Here is a 19322-nt window from a genome sequence, read left to right as displayed (position 1 = left end):
TAAAATAATTAATAGTAAAAAAAGAATATGAAAAAAATGGGCTGTAATCCTCTTTATCAGTGATAATCGCATAAGGTCTTAATATAACATATAGAAAGTGCATGAGAATAATATATTGTATAACCATAGTATAATATTATTATTATAATAACTATAATACACTATGGTATATGTTATACACATTATATTATTGTTACTAATATATACTAATTAAAATCCAATGAAATAACATTAAACTACTCTAAAATAAAATATAATATATAAACCTGACACATATAATTTGCATCTTTTTTTTTTTAACTTTATCTACTTTTGTGTTTTGCTTTTATACCACTTTTCGAAAGGACTTTGTGTTCCAGGTAACTGAAATCTGAGTCCTAAATATCTCGGCCCTATCGGGAGGGCGTGGAAGTGGAGCCGAGAGGGTACGCCCACTCTCCCCTCGCCTTGCACTTGCCTTCCTGCTCCCATTGACCGACACGGACTCCCACACATGCGCAGACGTGTCTACCCCTGCAACGCTGCCCCTCGACTTCGTCTATCCCAGATATGCACTTCGCATCATACCCTCAAAGTTCGTAAAGGATTTTATTAATGGGTATTTCTAAATTACCTTATTAATACAGAATTAATTAATTTATATTAAGTATAAAATAAGTTTCCCCTCTCCCGTTTCTGAAATGGAAAGGAAATTGGCACCGGGGGACCCAGGACAGTGACCACCCTGGGCTGAGTCATCTTCAGGGATTCATCAGTCCTGGCTCCCCTTCCCCTCCCTTCCTCCTCCAAATAGCCCCACAACCCTGCTTGCGTTCTCTTCTACCCTACCCTGGCCATCTCCCTCCACTCCTGTCCCTGGTGCCTCAGTCCTTCTTCTCCCCGATGGGCTGAGGCTGATGGTCTGGACAGAGGCTGTCCCTCCACAGGCGGTAGGCGATGGAAGCAGTCACGGTGAGCCAGGCCAGGTAAGGCAGCAGGAGCAGGGCGGCCAGCTTGTTGATGGGGTGCCAGATCAGCGCTGTGCTCACCACCAGTCCATAGAGTAGCAGCAGATGCAGCAGGGCCTGGATGGGGGAGGGGCGGGGACGCAGGGCAGTCAGGTAGGTCGCGCTGAGCCCTCCGCCTTTCTGCAGCACCCTGGACCCAGTGAGCCGAGTTGCTGAGGTCTGGGCACTCAGCCAGAGCTCAGAGAAGTCTGCCCACCCGTTAACCTGCTTGCACTTGATTGGTCTACTGTGTTATCTGCTCTGGGGGCCACGGGTGTTCTCCCCTGTTCCTACACTACTTCCACTGCATGCCTTACCAGACCATGGGTGTGGGCTCCGAAAAAGAGAATCAGGGCAGCCCAGCTGATGGCAAGCTTCACAGCATAGAGGCCGAGAGGCAGGGCCAGGGGCCGCCCAAAGCCCCCTCCCAGGTCCTTCCACACCAGGTAGGAGGCGTAGCTGTGGAGAGATGGTGGCAGAACACTCAGAAGGAGGGAGGACTCTTGGTTACCAAAAGGAAGCCCTGTGGGCTGAAATGGGAGCAGGCGTGTCTAAGCATCCCTTGAGGGCGGGTGGGAGGTGGTGGGAGGAGCCGGCACGATTGGTGAGGTGGGGGAGGCCATGGGGAAACTTGGAGAGGGGGAGGAACAAGGCTGTCTGGAGTCCTAGACAGGCGCGGAGGGGACTCCCCCCTCCCCCCAAGAGACAGGATGGCATGCCGTCCCTGTGAAGGCCACAATGCAGTAGTAGTTCGGGGGTGCAGGGCCTTGTTCCCATCCTCACAGGTATCAGGGCCAAGGCAGGAGAAACGGGTGCTCACCCCACGACAAAGTACATGGTTATCCACCCTGCCAACAAGACTTTGTGAGGCGGGCACCCTGGCGGTTTCTTCGGGCTGTCGTCCCAACCAGATGTTCGATGACGGGTGAGCAGCCAGAGCAGGATGGGCCCCAGGTGGGGAAGGGCCAAAAAGATGGCACCGTGCGGCTGCATTCCCCTCACAGAGGCAAAATCTAGGAAGGCAGACAACATGCTGCTGGTGGGCCTCCCTCCTAGTCCTTTCCCCACGCCTGCTTGACTGTCTCCACCTGCCACCTGCCACTGTACTGTGGCCTGAGCCCCTCCTCGGAGGTCTGGTAAGAGATGCCATTCTCCCCACCTTGGCCCAGCTCCCATCCTGCGCTTGCTAGCCCATACTGCCTTGCTCTTTCTCTGGCACCCAGAAGATACTGTCTGGTATTGATAACTACTTCTGAGTGCGAAGCTCCTTCCCTCTCGCGTGTATCTGACTCCTAGAGTTCAGGTCCAGGTACGACAGTCTTTTCTGCCTCACGTAGTGGCTGGCAGGTACATAGCAGGCCCTTGACAGGGACGCTGCCTTATGCTGAACTCAGCCAAGCTGATATAACCTGCCTGGAAGGACTAGAGAGGCAGGATCCAGAGATTCCCTGGGGGTCTTTTCTAGTCCAGAATGGGGCAGCCCATCTGCCCCCAGGCTTATCTCCATACACCAGACTGGCAGACCCAAGAGGCCCATACAGCCTGAACTGCTGCCCTATTTGAACTTAGCTGAATGACCCTGGGTTCCTTTCTCTGAAGCATTAGGTCTCACCTGTCCCGCAGGGGCTGGCAAGGTCCCTCCTCCACCTCTCCACTTCTGGAGGGACTGAGCCCATGACACAAGTGCTCAGCTTTCTTGTGGCCTGACTTCTCAAGGAAGCAACTGCCTGTTCTTTGATTAAGAAGCTGCCACATTCATTTGCATGTGGAACAAGACACAGACCCTCCTCCAGCCAAGGCCCCCCACCCCCCCACATGGTATCATTCTCATTTGCACATGGTACTTCAGCCCCCTCCCATGACTGCCGGGACTGCAAGGAAGACAGATTCTCAGTGTCCTGCAGTGACTGCCTACTTCATCCTTTCCTGTCCAGGGCCCCTGTCCACGACCTGGAGGCTCCCTGGCCTGCCTGCCTGTTCGTCTCTCTACTTCTTTGCTTCTCACTAGCCATTTGCTCATCTCCTGCCTTCTTGTCTCTCTTTTGTTTTTATGCCCAGTGTTGCAGACTCCTCCCACACCCACACCCTATTTTCTCCTGTTTTCCACACTCTTGCTGCTGCCTCTTTATTCCCAGGCCTGCGTTCCCCTTACCTCAAGCAGCATACCTTGCAGGCCGAGTCCCCGACGATATCCGTTTTGTGCAAAGCAGAAGAGGGTGGGGGACCAGGAGAAGGGCGGAGTGAGGCTCCCATCTGGCCTGTCTTTCTCCAATGACAAGGGGGCAGCACTGGCATGTCTCCATGACCATGAAGGGTTCCTTTTAGGAGAGGTCCTCTGGTTTGTTAGTCCTGGCCTCTGGAGGTCTTGTTAGAAAGATCGAGGCTTTGGCACTGTGAGAGCCTGATCCTCTGGGCTGGCTCAGCCCCAGGCCACAAGCCTACAAGCCACAAGCTGGGGCCTCCACATCCCGCGAACTAGCCTGTGTCCACGGGGGTGGTGGGGACCCTCAGATTTCCCCAGGATCTTCCTGTAACAGGGGTTACCCCCCCCCCCAAGTGAAGCAAGTGCCAGCAGCTTGGAAAGGAGTTCATGATACATGGACGCAGCCTCTGGTTATAGCCTAGTTGGCATGCTCCTTCCTGGCTTGGAACTCGAGCTTGACAGATTTTCACAAACCCCTATAACTTCATGACTCAGAGGAGAAAGCAGCCTCCTGTGTGACTCACACAGAGCCTTGTCCAGCGAAGACCAACACCCGCCCTTTCTGTCCCTATAAAAGTTCTGAGCAGGGGCGCCTGGGTGGCTCAGTGGGTTGAGCCTCTGCCTTCGGCTCAGGTCATGATCTCGGGGTCCTGGGATCGAGCCCCGCATCGGGCTCTCTGCTCAGCAGGGAGCCTGCTTCTCCCTCTCTCTGTGCCTACTTGTGATCTCCCTCTCTCTCTCTCTCTGTCAAATAAATAAATAAAATCTTAAAAAAAACACAAACTTCTGAACACCTCCCCCTTGCTCGACCTTTACTCTTGAGGTCCCCTTCCCAGGCTGGTGGCTCTCCATCATTCCTTTGCCCCATCTCTCCACTTTGGGGACTCAGGCAGCCCTGGGAGGTGTTTATCCCATCCTTTGGCTTCTACCCTGGGGAAGGCAGCAGAGGGGAGGAGGTTGCAGTCAGGGACAAGAGGCTGAGCAATCATTAACTGAGATGAAAGCGGGGGCAGCTACTTATATTCTATGAGATGATTGATACCTGGGCGTCTGGGGAGTTCACCTCAGTCCTGGACAGCAGGAGGTCAGCCCACGGGGCCCACCATGACAACAGTTACCACTTACTGGGCATCTACTTTGTGGCAAGCATTTTACAGTTATTAGCTCAATAATGACCATGCTTATCCCTCACGCAGTAGATCATATTATCTGCATTTGTCAGACAAGGGAAGGGAGGCTCAGAGGGGTCGAGTATCTCGCCTAAGTGTACCCAGCCAATAGATGAGTCGCCTGTGTTCAGTGTCCGTAGTCTGGGGCCAGAACACATCCTCTTTTCTCTGAGTGGGTCCACGCATTCATTCAACAAGTCTTTATTCAATACCTGCTATGGACCAGGCTGTACCAGGAGCTAAGAGTACAGCAGCAAACAGCTGGAAAAAAAATCCATCTTCGCGGGGATCTTTCATTCCACTGGCACTATCTTTCTGAGGCAGAATTTCTATGCAAGGACTCAGGCTGGCAAACAGCCCAACGTCTGCTCTCCCCCAGGTTCAGGGCTCCTGCCAACGCTGCTGCACACTGCACACGGGCAGGAAGCAGATAGGGGAACACCCCAATGCTGCCAGCACCTTGTGAATCATTAACCCTCTCAGTGCCTCCTCTCATCTCTGTGCAGGAAAGGGTGCAACTAGGCATTGTCTAAGCTCCTGGACCAGCTGCACTGGCATCAGCTGGGAGCTTCTTAGAGATGCAGAATTTCAGGCCCCAGCTCAGACATATATGGGATCAGAACCCCCCTTTTCATCCTGTCCCTTGTGTGTTTTGTGTGCAGGCTCTTGTTGAGAAGCTTCTGTCAGGGCTCCCTCCTCTTAGCTTCTGCCCTTTCCCTAGCCTCTGGTGGGAGCAGTCACTCACCAGCAGAGGGCACTGTAGGGAGGGGTTCACCTGTCCCCAGGTTTTCTCTTTCTCTGTCCCCTCCCTTCCAGACCCAGACTGACTTCTGGGAATCCTCAGCTACTCCTCCACCTCAGCTGGACTTTGCCAATAGACAGGGACAGACTCCCTCACCCCTCTTTAGGGCTCTGGGAGGCAGGTCATTGCCGGGAAGCTTGGGGCCACTCCTGCCTGGATTCCCCGCCCACCTCTCCTTGTCTGCTGGCCTGGTGACCCGGTCTGGCTGATTTCCCAGAGAAGGAACTACTGTTCCTGGGCAAGACGACAGCCTCTGGGAGCACCTACACGGTAAGGTGAGCACCCCGTGGGGCAGCCAGGGGCAGGGTGGGCATTGCAATGGGGCCACCTGGGGCTCAGTGAGACCAGCTTAGCCAGAGTGTGGAGAGCCTCTGCTAGAGGAGAAGAGGGCAGGGGCAAGTGCTCAGTGGGCCTGGAGATCTGGGAAACTGTTGTATGCACTACGGAAATGTGGACTACGCTGATGAACGCTGCCCACGGCAGGTTTGGACTCATCCGTCTGGTACTTTTTGTGTTTCAGTAATGAGCTAGCAAGGTTTGAGTAGGCATGGTAAGAACCAGTGATGGGGGAGAAGGGTTGAGAGCTACCTCAAAGGACATGAGCAGAGTGTTACAGCAGGAATCCAGATCTTTGTGCTGGAGGAGGTAACTTCTGAGGGACAGGTGATGTCAGCATTCTAAAGCCCCCTTGTCTTAGGGACCTGCTACCCGTGATAGTCTGGGGTCTGGGGCAAGGCAGACTGGAGCCATGAGTAGTAAGGAAGCAGGCATGGGTTTGAGAAGGTCTAGGCTACATTTATCTGGTTGGCCTGCTATAGATTCAGGACCCTTCCTTCTCCTAGGGTTAAGGGGAGGATGGAGTAAGGGCCAAGCAGCTTGGAGATCTGTCAGCCTGGGAGAAAGGGGGCCGAGCTGGGGGAGAGTTAATGAATGGGCTGCCCAGGAGAGGCCCCTTGGGGCCTTTGGGAGTAATATGCCAACTGTTTCAGGTTGGGAGGCTGGGCAGGGAGACTCTGCTGCGCCATCCAATGGGGTGGAGGGGATTTGGATTCTGGTCTTTGGAGGCCCCAGGAAGGTTGTTGCCCCAGAAACAGCGGAGTCCCTCCTTTCTTTCATGTTAACTAGCCACCGGTGCCTTTGTGGGCAAGGAGTGGGGGTCGTCCCGCACTGTGGAACCAAGGATGTGCCTTTTGGGTCTTTCCATTTACTTTTACTTTATTTTTGTTTCTTTCTCTTCCAACTTCACTTCCTCTAGAAGTGGAAAGGAAGAAAGACCTGGGGGGAAAAGGGGGGCAGGAAGAGAAAGGTAGTGTTTCTGAAACACAGTCATCATCTCTGTTCATCCTGCCCTCTGCCTTCAGTTGTAGCTTAATAATCTCCCATATGCCTCCACGGTGGGGAGAAAACTTGGCTTCCTTATCTGGGAAATGGAGATTAAAAATAACACCCAACTCACAAGGTTACTATGAGGATCAAATGAGATGGGCCACGTAGAGTGCTCCAACACAGTGGCATGGGGTAGAGCTCCATGAACAATAACCAGTATTACTGCAGCTATAATTCCAATTATCTTTCATGTTGGAGGACCTTTTGGAATGGCTGCAGCATGAAGGGGAGCTGGCTGCTCCAGCCCCCTTTTCTACCACATGTGGGGCCTTGCCAACTCACCCACTTCACTCACGTGCCCTGCAAGGGGCTTTGGTTGAAGCAGGCTGCTACAGTGTATCTGCAGGGTTGCACTGAAAGGCAAAGGGAGCAATGCCAAACCTTCCTTCCTGTCTACATTTTCAGTGGGGACGGGGTAAGGGTTGGGGGGAATAGATCCTGCCCCAGTCCTTAATCCTGACGCTACAGAGGAGTTTCTGCCCCTTTCTAGGAGGACCCAAGGAAAGGGGCTTAGGTTTCGTGGGCCCTAAGGAAGGAAGGAAGGAAGGAAGAAGGTGGGCATGGAAGGAACTGGAAGCTTGAGGAGAGGCCTCAGCTCCGGGTTGGGGTGTGAGCGAAGGGACTGGGGAGGAACGGACGCCAGAAGCCTCTCTCTAGTGTAGATTCTAGTGAATCAACCACGGGGATCTCTAGGATTTTGAAAGAGGCTATGATGCCACCCAGAACTCGGTTACAGAGCAAATGAATCGTATTCCCTCAGGAGCTTCCTGAGACATCATCTTTATCCCACAGCGCGAGGTACACAGCTGGTGCTCAGGAAATGTGACAGTGGAGAGTCAAGGGTCCTTCCACAAGGTGGGATGGCCATGGAGAGAAACTCGGGAGGGGTGAGTGTGTCAAGGGCGGGTGAGCCACAGAGAGGCACTGTAGAGCAGGAAGGGGTCCAGGTGGGTAGGTGAGGTAGATGGGGAGAACAGCTGGAGCAAAGGCCAGAGGCTGGAATTAGGCGGGTGTGAGGACCCCAGCCTGGCCTGAGTGTGGGTGTTGGAGATTAAGGGAGGATGAGGTAGACTCTAGAGGGCCTCAGGAAGGCCTGGCAACCATATGGGGAAGCTGCTGGAAGGGCCAGGTTCCAATCTGAGGCCCCCGCTGGTAACCAGGTGGGCAGGCAGCCGGCGCCGCCTTTGCCCAGCCTCACTGGAGAAAACTTTGGTTTTCTTTCTCGTTTTGCTTCCATGTTTAAGTGTGTTACACTTTCAAGTTCACAGGTTCCTGTGAGCTACCTTCTGACCTTTCTGGCAGTAGGTGGGGCCTAAAGAAACAGATTCGGGCAGGGCTTTATCATCTGCAAATGCTTTCCCCATGATCTCATGCCATCCTCACAATCACCCTGAGCGGTAATTATTTTTTAACTTTTGGTAGCTTTTCAAAAGAATTACAAAGTTAATATAAAATACATGCCTGTGGTGAAAAAATTCAAATTCAGGAAAAAGAGTTTAAGAAAATTGAAAGTCCTAGTTCACACCTTCCACCCTCTCAATTTCCTGTCTGTGTCAGTAGTGACTGATGGGAATAGCATGGGGTGAGTCCTCTCAGACCTGCATTGCCCCAGACAGGAATCACTAGTAGGTCCCAACTGCCATGCGCTGTGAGTGTAAAATACACACGGATTTCAAAGGCTTAGTGGGAAAACAGAATGTAAAATATCTCAGTAATTTTACATTGATTTCCTCCCAAGTGATATTTTGAATATATTGGGTTAAGTACATAAAACATATTATTTAAATTAATTCCTCCTATTTCTTTTGACCTTTTTATTATGGCCACGAGAAAGTTTAAAATTGCATTTGTGGCTTAAGTTTTGTATATATTATGTATAATAAATATATATTTACATATGTATAAAATATGTATATTACATATACACATATATATTTAAAGATTTATATATGGAAGGATATATATATGTGTGCCTGTATACACACACACATATATATATATAAATATTTTATTTATTTTAGAGAAAGCGTGATGGGGAAAGGAGCAGAGGCAGAGGCAGAGAATCCCAAGCAGACTCTCCATTGAGCATGGAGCCAACCCGGGGCTCTACCTCGTGACCCATGAGAGCATGACCTGAGCCAAAATCATGAGCTGGATACTTAACTGACTGAGCCACCTGGGCAACCCAACTTACATTATATTTTTACGGCATAGTACTATTCCAGAACTTTCTCTGTGGTTGACATGTATACACCCGTAAATATGTATCTATACTTGTCTATAGTTCTGCTATTTACATTAATGGGGTTGGAGGATGTTTAGTTCTCTGTAACTTGCTTTTCCACTTAAAGATTTTCCTGTGAAGATCAAGAACGGTATTCTGACAGATGCAGAAACTGAGGGACAGTAAGCAATAGGACACATTTGCTCAGCCAGTGACGAAGGTGGCACTTGAATTTACATCCTCCTCAGGGAAGTTAAATGTGATGTACTAGGCCATGGGGAGCCATGGCAGGTTCTTGAGTCAACAGAGATAGGGGAAGTTTTGTTAAAGGTATTAGTCGAGGATGCACTGGAATGAAGACCAATGGCTCCCTCACTGCAGCCAGCTGGAAGCTAAGTCTTGGCCTCCAGGACATTGAAAAGGCTTACCTGGCACTGCCTCTTTCCTCCCCCAGGTCCTTGGCCTTGGCTGGCCCAGGGGTGCAGGGGAACTGGCAGCATTGAGGGACCACGCGGATGTGCTCCGATGAGAGTGCCTTCCAACCGGCCCGGTTCCTACTGCTGGTGGGTGTCCCGGTGGCGAGTGCCCTCCTTCTGGTCCAGTGCCTTCGATGGCACTGTCCTCGCTGGCTGCTGGGGTCCTGGTGGAAGCCGGATAGCCAAGAGGAGCCAGTGGCCCATCCCACTCCCCTACCGGAAAATGAGTCCTCAAGGCAGTGTGCGCCAGCCACACTGCCGGAGATGGCCGCCTTCTACCAGGAACTGCACACACCCACTCAAGGCCAGACCATCATCCGTCAGCTGATGCACAAGTTGTTGGTGTTCTCAGCTCGAGAGGTAGATCACCGTGGTGGCTGCCTGATGCTCCAGGATATGGGCATCTCTCTGCTCATCCCACCAGGTAACAGCACCTTCTCCCTTCTCAGCCTAGAGTTGTTCCTTGTGCGTTGTACAGGGGTGTCGTGCCTCAGGGAGCAGCGTTCGTAGACATCGCCATAATTTTGAAAATTATTTATATTTTTATATGACTTCATTGACTCCAAAGATGGATAGATTGCATATTTTTATGACAACTCCCTGGCAGGAAATCAAGTGCCAGGTGGAAATGAACAGTGTGTTATGACAATTCTCAGTAACGGAAAGTGTCTGGAGCAAGAGCACCTCTTGCAAATTTCCACTAGTCCCGTAGGGGCTAGCGGTGGCCCAGGAGTGAGGGTGGGGGGGGGGGCTGAGCAGCTCAGGATTACGCCACAAGCCAGCTCAGTCTTTCTCTCCTTGCACACTGCCTCCCTGTGTGCCCTGCTAGGCAATCTCTCTCCTGGGCTCCTGTCCCATCTCCCCTCCCACTGTGGCCTGGCCTCTCTGGGGTGGGATGAGCCTGCCTGTCCGGCCCATCTCAACTCTTGTTCTCCCCAGGAGCTGTGGCGGTCGGCCGCCAGGAGAGGGTGTCTCTGATCCTGGTGTGGGACTTGCTGGACGCCCCATCACTATCCCGAGCCCAGGGGCTGGTGAGCCCCGTGGTGGCGTGTGGCCCCCATGGGGCCTCCTTCCTGAAGCCCTGCACCCTCACATTCAAGCACTGTGCCCAGGAGCCCAGCCATGCTCGTACCTACAGCAGCAACACAACCCTGCTCGATGCCAAGGCCTGGAGGCCCCTGGGGCGGCCTGGGGCCCACACCTCCAGGGACGAGTGTCGTATCCAGCTCTCCCACTTCAGGTAGGCCCATCAGCCCAGTCTTCCTGCCCGTTGTCTCGGTTGGCCTCGTCCTCCACTTTTTGTATGGAACTGCCCCTTGATCTGTCCCAGACGGCCTGCAAAACACTTCACTCTCTGTGGCCCTTCCCGGTCCCTCTGTCTTAGTGTGTAGGGCAGCTTGTCCCACTCCAGCCCTGTCCAGGACTGTGCCCCCTGCGGCAGGCTCTCTGCCTGTCTACACCTACCACCCAGTCCTCCATCTAGAAGGGTCTGTCCCATCCCTACATTTGTCTCTCTAAAATTGTCTGTGTCTACCCTATGTCCCTGTCCAGGACCATCTAGGGTTAGGGCAGGCTGTCCCCTCCAGTTCTCAAAGACCCCCTCCCATCTCATGTCTGTCCTTAGCTCTGTCTTTCCAGGATCTTAGGTCCTTCTGTCTCTCTTTCCCACTGAGCACAACAGGGCCAGCCGTGTGTGGGACCTCACTGAATCACAGTGGCCCTGAGCCCACCCTCCCTCCCTCCCACACCGGAGGGGTCTTGCTGGCCCTTCCCCCACTCTGTGATGGTCACCTCGATGTGACTCACATTTCGTCCCTCTACCTGCCTAACTCCCCCTCACTTCCCCTCTTGACTGCGCTCCTTGGCTCCTTGGCTCCTAGTGCTTTAGGAGCCAGCTGGCAGGTGCATGGGGCTCCCAGCTCCTCGGTCCCCGTCTTTCCCTGCAGTCTCTACACCTGTGTGCTGGAGGCACCTGCGGGCCGGGATGCCCGCAAATGGCTGCAGCTGGCTGTCTTCTGCTCACCGCTGGCGCCAGGGCAGTCCCACCTGCAGCTGCGCATCTACTTTCTCAACAACACACCCTGTGCCCTGCAGTGGGCCGTGGCCAATGAGCAGCCCCATGGGGGGCGCCTGCGTGGGCCCTGCCAGCTCTTTGACTTCACAGGGGCCCGTGGGGACCAGTGCCTGAAGCTCAAGTACATCTCTGAGGGTGAGTGAGACAGGGCCTGGGCGGCAGGGGCCCCGCTAGAAGGAGGGGGTCTGGGCTTCCCCTGGGTAGAAATCTGGGAACCTTGAGTTTCTTTTGGAGACTCCTGCTCAGGAGGAAATGGCTTCCAAGGGGATCTCTGGCTTCTGTGGCTGCCTGTGGGAGCCCCGGGCTCTGTCCACTTCCTTCCTCTGTGGTCTATTTGGTCCTAGCCCCTCTGTGGGAGGACAGGATGATGCAGGGGCAAGGGGAGGGGAGGCTTTTTTTTTTTCCATTTTATTTATTTTTTCAGCGTAACAGTATTCATTCTTTTTGCACAACACCCAGTGCTCCATGCAAAACGTGCCCTCCCCATTACCCACCACCTGTTCCCCCAACCTCCCACCCCTGACCCTTCAAAACCCTCAGGTTGTTTTTTCAGAGTCCATAGTCTCTTATGGTTCGCCTCCCCTTCCAAATTTTTTTTTTTTTAATAAACATATAATGTATTTTTATCCCCAGGGGTACAGGTCTGTGAATCGCCAGGTTTACACACTTCACAGCACTCACGATAGCACATACCCTCCCCAATGTCCATAGCCCCCTCCCCCTCTCCCAATCCCACCTCCCCCCAGCAACCCCCAGTTTGTTTTGTGAGATTAAGAGTCATTTATGGTTTGTCTCCCGGGGAGGGGAGGCTTTTATTGCCTCCCCTGGCTGGGGCTAGTGCTGAGGAGGGGTCCCAGTCTTCTCTGCTCCCCCCTTCCTTTGTGGCACAGGCTGCTGCACTTGTTTACGGGGCCAAGGACATCTGTGTGGTTCGCGGACACAGCCCAGATTCACGGCTATTTCTGGGGGTCGTGAATGGGAGGTGGGAGGCCTGTGTGCTGTGTGTGGGGGAGATGTGCAGTAGTAAGAGAAGGCTGCTCACAGGGTCCCTGTCCAGGCTCCGAGGACTCACATCCACTCGAGACACCTTCCTGCTTTCGCTCCCGCCTCATCCCTCACCACTGCACCCTGCATGACACCTGCTGCAGAGTAGGCGTCCTCAAACACTCGTGGAAGACCCCACTTTCTGAGGCCCTCCACTCTGCCTCCTCTCCAGGTTGGGAGAATGTGGATGAGAGCAGTTGCCAGCTGGTTCCCCATCTCCACATCTGGCACGGAAAGTGCCCCTTCCGTTCCTTTTGCTTCCGGAGAAAAGCAGGTAGTCCAGAAGACCCCGTCCACCTCCTCTCCTCTCCTTCTTCCCAACCCCCCACCTCCCCCCACCCCCTGCAGCTCCTCATTTGGTCAGGCATGCATGCACACCTTCTCTAAAAGGCGAGGAGCCGCAACTGATCTTTGTAGAGTGCACGATAGAGCATCTTGCCCAGTGCTTTCAGATTTTGAAAGCCTGTCTCTGGAGTCCCTTTCACTTCTCCTGCTCCCTTATGCCAGGCTTTGCCCTTGCTGACCTGTCATGTCCTCTCCTCTTTGTAGCCAATGAGAATGATGACTGCTCCACACTTACCAGTGAGATCATCGTCACCATGCACACTTTCCAGGATGTGAGTTGGAGCTGAGGGGCAAAGCAAGGGCAGGGCTTGGGGGAGCCCTGGACAAAGTGGTCGAGGAGTCTGGTGCCCAGTAAGTCTGGCCTTAATCACATAATCAAGCAGGTAGATGGCATTCTTCCAGGGGCTGAGATCACCTGGCCTCCAAGTTGCCCTCCATCCCTGACTCTCTCTTGTCTATCCATGGATGAATCCAGTAGGAGGGTAAAAGAACCAAACCCTCGATTAGGCCCATTTCTTAGACCAGAGGAACTTGGACATCAGAGAAAAGTGGTTTCTTTCTAGGCTGACTGTCTGCACCTGAGAGATGATATTGTGTATCTTCAGTGTGGAGAGCGACTGGGGAGGGGGGGCTTGATCAGGTGTGATGAGAGTTAAATATCCCACTCTCTCAAGGGGGAAGAGTTGAAGACATCAGGGTTGAGAGTCTTTGGGGAGCTGTGGTGGAGCCTTAGTGGAGAGTAGGCCAGTACCTCTCAGGTTGTCACCTGCAAGGAGGGACCAAGGGATAGAAGGAAGGAGTCATATGTCTGAGTTGAGTGTCCCCACCTTTGACTGACTTTTCCCTGCCCCGTGACCTCACCGAGCTTTCTGATCTCTTTGGCTGCACCCTCTTCAGCTTCATGTCTCAGCTCCCAGTAGACAAACTTAAAGCTGGAAGTTCTGGGGTCAGGGGAGCAGAGGGGAAGGGATGCTTGGTGGGGCAGGGTTGTATCTCCTGGTGGAGTAGCTCTGGGTGACAGGCTGAAGGATCTGAAGAATGGAGGCAGGTTCCCCAGTTTCTTGCTCAGGGGAAGTCTCACGATCCCTAAGTGTGTTCCTGACCCTCTTCTGGCTCAGGGCTTGGAGACCAAGTACATGGAAATCCTCAGATTCCAGGCATCAGAGGAAGAATCCTGGGCGGCTCCACCCCCTGTCTCTCAACCACCCCCGTGCAACAGGTAAGCTGGGGTTGCTTGGGCTGCTGGTGGCGGGACGTTTGGGATTCTCTCCCCCATCCCTGGCTCCTGCAGGGTGTGTACATCATTTGGGGTGTGTGTGGAACAGACTGGGTTTCTCTGATCCTCCCCTCTGAGAACCCCACCTCTCCTACCTCAGGCTGCCCCCAGAACTTTTTGAGCAACTGCAGATGTTGTTGGAACCGAACAGCATCACGGGCAATGACTGGCGTCGACTGGCCTCCCACCTGGGGCTCTGTGGCATGAAAATTCGGTAAGAGGGACGAAGTCTGCAGTTGGGAGAGGGGGATGGACTGGGGTGTCGGGCTCCTGGGACACCTTGAGGACTGCAGCACAGTCAGTCAGAGAATGGCTATTCCCTACTTTGCTCCCCACAGTAGAGCAGCTCTTTTTGTTTATTACCATTTTCTCAGTATCTTGAATGATGCCTGGCTCATGAGTAGGTGCTCAATAAATATTTAAAAAATGAATCAATTAACTTATAAGTCATTGGGTACATACTGAGTGCTTGACATGCTGTGCCCTGAAGGGTAGCAGGCAGACTATAAGATAATGTGTATAAAGCATGTAGTTGAGTGCCTGGCCTATGTTAATTCGGTAAATGTTAGTAATAACGCAGGCAATGTAACCATGGTCTCTGTCAACAGCAATCAGTAAGAGAACAATTCTGAACTAAGGTCCGGAACCCAGACTATGAGTGCAGTGGTCAGGAAGGACTTCACCCAGGAGATGGGACTAGAGCTGGACCCAGCTGAAAGCTGGATTTAAAAATCACCTGTTTGCTAAACTTTTATCAAGTACCCACATTTATCAAGTGTCCTGGAAAACTCTGCTCAGCATTGGAATACAAGGTGAATGAGACCTGGTTCCAGCATCCAGGAACTCACACCTTAGTAAGAGGTACAGAGAGCCTAAACAATAAAGGCAGAGTTTCTTGTACATATTTGTATATTGTATATATCCATTGCTGCATAGCAAGTTGAGAACAGAGACACAACAGCTAAAGCAAGAAGCCCGAAGATGTGGGGTAGCTCAGACCAAAAGTCTGAACTGGAGGATGCAGGTGGTCTCCACCTAGAAGGTGGGAATTAGGGCTTTAGGGAGGAGGTGGTAGGGAAGGGGGGCGCCGCCCCTCTGCCGGGAGGGAAGAGCACACCTGGTTGTGGGTGTGGTGTGCAAAGTGGGAAAGGGATAGGCTCAGAGCAGGAAGGTTTGGGATTGGGATTGGGAGAAAAGGTCAGGAAAAAGCAGCAACACCAAATTGTAGATAAGTTGAGGGTCTGGAGTATGGGTTTGGCTAGTACTGGAAAGAGACTCGAATGTTTTTGAAGAGGGAAGAGTCCCGGTGAAGCCATGGTTTAGAATAACTGTTTCCTCACGGGTGGGCACGATGTGGTGGCCTGGGGGAGAAGGAGGAGGAGGGGAGAGTTTGGGGTGGGGGACGTGGAGAAAGCAGTTAAGATCATGGGAGCTGGAAGCAACCCTAGAGGCCCTCTTGCCCAAGCTCCCGGTGAAGGAGGAGGAAACCAGGGTCTAGAGAGAGAAGTAGCCTTTGAGCCAGGATAATCTCAGGTCTCCAGGCCCCGGGCCCTCCCACCACCCCAGTCCGCTGGAAGGCAGGTAAGAGCAGGACGTGGGCCAGAGCTGGGGGATGGGCTGGATCCGGCCACAGAGTGCCCACCAAGCCTGTATCCCGGCCAGATTCCTGTCCTGCCAGCGCAGCCCGGCCGCAGCCATCCTGGAGCTGTTCGAGGAGCAGAACGGCAGCCTGCAGGAGCTACACTACCTCATGACCGTCATGGAGCGGCTGGACTGCGCCTCGGTCATCCAGAACTACCTGAGCGGGACGCACAGCGGCAGCCCCGCGCCAGTCCGCGGGGGCGCCCAGGAGAACGAGGGCCTGGAGCTGGACGAGAAGCTCTGAGCGCCCCCAGGCGGCGGGGCGGGCCGCCGTCCGCAGCACTCTGGGCCCCGGGGGGCCCCTGACACCGAGGAAGGATGCAGCAGGTGCTCCTGGTCGTGCCCATCCATCTTATCAGAACCGTGCGACAGTGCCTGCGGCCACCGTGAAGCCCGGGTGCCTTTCATTGCCCGCCTCCTCCGCAATTGCTACCCGCTTGGTCGTGCGAACAAGTCCCATCCTGGCCGGCAGGGGGCGCAGGAGCCCAGCAGATGGTCCGGCCTGGCTGGCCTCCAGGAAACTTCTTGACCAGTGGACTGGGAGACTGCCCTGTTGGCACTCCTTGCGGACTGGCCAGTCCACTGGGATTCACTGAGCGCTTCGTGACACCCATCATCGGAGTATCACGGGGAATCCTGGGATAGAGGAGATGGGGCTTGGAGCTTGACAAAGCTGCAGTGCTCTTTTGGGAGTCAAGATGCACCCACGGGCTGAGGGCCAACGCCAAAACGGCAGTGCCCTGTGGTTATGACATGTGGGCGTGGGATGAACAGACGTGCTTTAGGAGCTGAGAGGGGAGGCAGCAGAGTGTGGGCTGGAGCAGTGAGAAGGCTTCATGGAGGATGTTGGAGAGAGGGTAGGGACAGTAAGGAGTGGTTTAGACATCTTTGGGTGGGGCCAGAAGGGAGTGGTGGCTGGACTTACAGTAGAAGCCAAAAGTGAGCATGGGTGCTGAGGTGTTAAGGAGTTGCCTAGTGGGTGTGATGGGAGAGGAGGACCAGGGTTCAAGGTCAGTCATGCCTGGCTGTCCACCTGTCTCCTGTGTCTTCCTTTGACTCTGTCTTCCCATCCTTGCCTTGTCTTCCTCTCTCTCTGCTATTATCTGCATCATAAAACATCAGATGGAAAAGAAACTTCAAGATGAATGTTCATGCCCAATCTTTTTGCTCTTTAACTGGAACTGTGTGAGTTTTCAGTCTCTCTGACTTCATTTTGCTGCCACCATTTCGTGCAGCCTCTGCATCCCTGAATCTGTCTCCCTGTTACTCTCTGTCTTAGCATCTTCCTGTCTCTGCAGAATTACTGTGCCTGCCTTTGGGGGTTTCCTTTACTCTGTGAATCCCCTTGTCCTTCCTCTCAGGCAGGTGTCTTTAAACCAATGTTATGTATCAAAAGCAGTGAAAAGACCCTGGGTTACCCTATGAATGAGGGCGGAGGATTTTACCCAATGAATCAAGATCCAGTTTAAGATCAGGAAATAAACAATGGGGATTAAAGAACGCACCATTCAGTCAGTGAATATTTATTTACCCCCTACTATGTGTTAGACTCTGTATAGGAAAGAGATTAGTGTTCTGGGGCCTGGGAAGAGAATAAAGGATTTGACTCAGTTCTAGTAATACTTTTGTTTGCAAGCAGGTGTTGTTAAATTTTTTTAAGGGCAGGCAAACAATCTCTCTGGCAACACTAATGCTTTGCTTTTGTATTTAATTAAAAGATATGAAAGCTTTTTCTATAGTAAACAATATTGTATAATAAAATATGAAAATTACCTTTCTTTGTTATTAACTGTATTTTGCTCAAGTTGATAAATTTGGATGTGGGTATGAATGGTTTTATTTGGTCAAATTATAGCGATGGGGGCTGGTTGGAAGGGAGCGTTTTGTAGATTGTGCTTCTAGGATGAAAACTGTCTGGGTTCAGAGTGGTAAATTAGGGAGGTTCACTTCCCATTCTGTTAGAAGTGAACCTTCGGGGTGGGGCCCTTCCGCCTCCTCCCTCTTCCATTGTGTCCCACCCTCCTGGTTGGTGCCTTGGCTTTCCTTGCTTCCTTGGCTCAGGATAGGGCTGCTGAGAGCATCCTCCTCTGCTGGAGTCCAAGTCTCTTCCTTGCTCTTCATACCAGCCCAAGGCATCTTTATTTCATGTTCCTCCCTACCCTGGAACGAATTATTTTAGGAGTTTCAGGTCTTCTGGAATTGTGCAATGAAGTCACAGGGGTTTCTGTGCTGGAATGGAATGCCTTCTGGCCCCCACTCTAATTCCTCAGAATGGGCTCCCAGTGCCTGGAAAGAGATGCTTGGAGGTCTCGGGGGTAGGTGGCAGGCTGCCCCATCTCTGGAGGATGGATCCTTCTTTTCTTAAATCACACCTGCTTGGCATGTATTTGCTAGCACCCAAAGTCAAGGGCAGGAGTGTTCAGGGGGTTAGGACATTTAGCACTCTGCTCTGTCTCTAGTGCTAATTAGCACAGCTCTCACCTCTCTAGCTCCAAACTCTTCACTCTTGGATGAAGTGACTTTACCTTTGGCCTTTTCCTGGTAGGCCACCTGCCTGGTTCCTAAAACACTAAACTTGGCACTTCAGCTCTCACACATGTTGTAGAGCCCTCCTAAACTTCTTTGTGTGGGTTTTAGAGCTGGCAGGGGAATAAGCAGGAAGCATTGGCCTAGGTCTGTAGGCTTAGAGGCTCCAGTATTCAGAGGTAACCTGTGTCTTTGGCACCCCATCTACCTGCTGAGTGACACTCACAGCAACGTATGGATTCGTGGTGTCCAACAGAAATAAAAGGAAAGCCATATATTTGATTCTGTGTTTTCTAATAATCATACATGCAAAAAAAATGTAAAAAGAAACAGGTGAAGTCAGTGTTACTATATTTTGTTTAACCTAGTATGTCCAGAATATTATAATTTACCCATGTAATGAATATAAAAATATTAATGGCATACCTTACATTATTTTTTCATAAAGTATTTGGACTCTGGTACATAGTTTACAATTACAGCATTATTTCAATTTGTATTGAACATGTGCTAATTTTTTGTTGGAAATATTTGATCAATATTTAGCTTTCATAAAATTTACAACTGAAAAAGTATACTTTTGTAACAAGTTAAACAAGCTAAAAGTTTTCCAAGAATGAAATTAGGTATAAATTTTTAAATTTAAATCAATTGAAATAAAATGAAAATTCAGGGGCGTCTGGGTCGCTCAGTCAGTTAAGTGTCTGGCTCTTGATTTTGCCTCAGTTCATGATCTCAGGGTCTTGGGATTGAACCCTGCATGCTTGACATTCACTTGACTCTCCCTCATGACACTCCCTCCCCCTCTCATGCACACACTCTCTCTCCTCTAAATAAATAAGTGAATAAATAAAATCTTAAAAAAATTGGGGCACCTGGGTGACTCAGTGGGTCAAAGCCTCTGCCCTCAGCTCAGGTCATGATCCCGGGGTCCTGGGATTGAGCCCTGCATCAGGCTCTCTGCTCAGCGGGAAGCCTGCTTCCCTTCCTCTCTCTCTGCCTGCCTGTCTACTTGTGATCTCTGCCTGTCAAATAAATAAATAAAATCTTTTTAAAAAATCTTAAAAAAATTGAAAATAAAATAAAAATACTGTTCCTTAGTTGCACTAACCACATTTCAGGTGGTTAGTAGTTAGGTGTGCCTACTGGGTACCGTAATGAATAGCACAG

The 19322-nt window shown here is 51.9% G+C and overlaps 2 protein-coding genes across 4 annotated transcripts; one reads left to right on the top strand and one right to left on the bottom strand.

Annotated features, from left to right (window-relative positions):
• Nucleotides 1-749: 749 nt before the first annotated feature.
• Nucleotides 750-3650, bottom strand: TSPO2 (translocator protein 2). Of its 2 annotated transcripts, none has more exons than XM_046006410.1 (4): nt 3153-3650; nt 1807-1999; nt 1304-1445; nt 750-1064 (listed from the first exon to the last, which is right to left on the bottom strand). In XM_046006410.1, exons 2-4 carry the CDS (start codon nt 1977-1979, stop codon nt 864-866), a joined length of 516 nt encoding a protein of 171 aa, XP_045862366.1. In that variant the 5' UTR covers nt 1980-1999; nt 3153-3650; the 3' UTR covers nt 750-863. The 2 variants fall into 2 exon arrangements, with proteins under 2 accessions (XP_045862366.1, XP_045862367.1); XM_046006411.1 differs by having other exon boundaries at nt 3139-3173.
• A 1576-nt stretch (nt 3651-5226) lies between these two features.
• UNC5CL (unc-5 family C-terminal like) lies at nt 5227-18830 on the top strand. 2 transcript variants are annotated; one of them, XM_046006229.1, is made up of 9 exons: nt 5227-5430; nt 9225-9670; nt 10186-10486; nt 11193-11455; nt 12537-12638; nt 12914-12981; nt 13828-13928; nt 14086-14199; nt 15648-18830. In XM_046006229.1, the coding sequence occupies exons 2-9, from the start codon at nt 9286-9288 to the stop codon at nt 15868-15870; spliced, it is 1557 nt and encodes a 518-aa protein (XP_045862185.1). In that variant the 5' UTR covers nt 5227-5430; nt 9225-9285; the 3' UTR covers nt 15871-18830. The 2 variants fall into 2 exon arrangements, with proteins under 2 accessions (XP_045862185.1, XP_045862184.1); XM_046006228.1 differs by having other exon boundaries at nt 5227-5435.
• Nucleotides 18831-19322: the final 492 nt, after the last annotated feature.

The sequence above is a fragment of the Meles meles genome, chromosome 5 (genome assembly GCF_922984935.1).
Source record: "Meles meles chromosome 5, mMelMel3.1 paternal haplotype, whole genome shotgun sequence".
Classification (NCBI taxonomy): Eukaryota; Metazoa; Chordata; class Mammalia; order Carnivora; family Mustelidae; genus Meles; species Meles meles.
The sequence above is the reverse complement of the archived record's forward strand: the minus strand, read 5'-3'. Positions and strand labels throughout refer to the sequence as shown.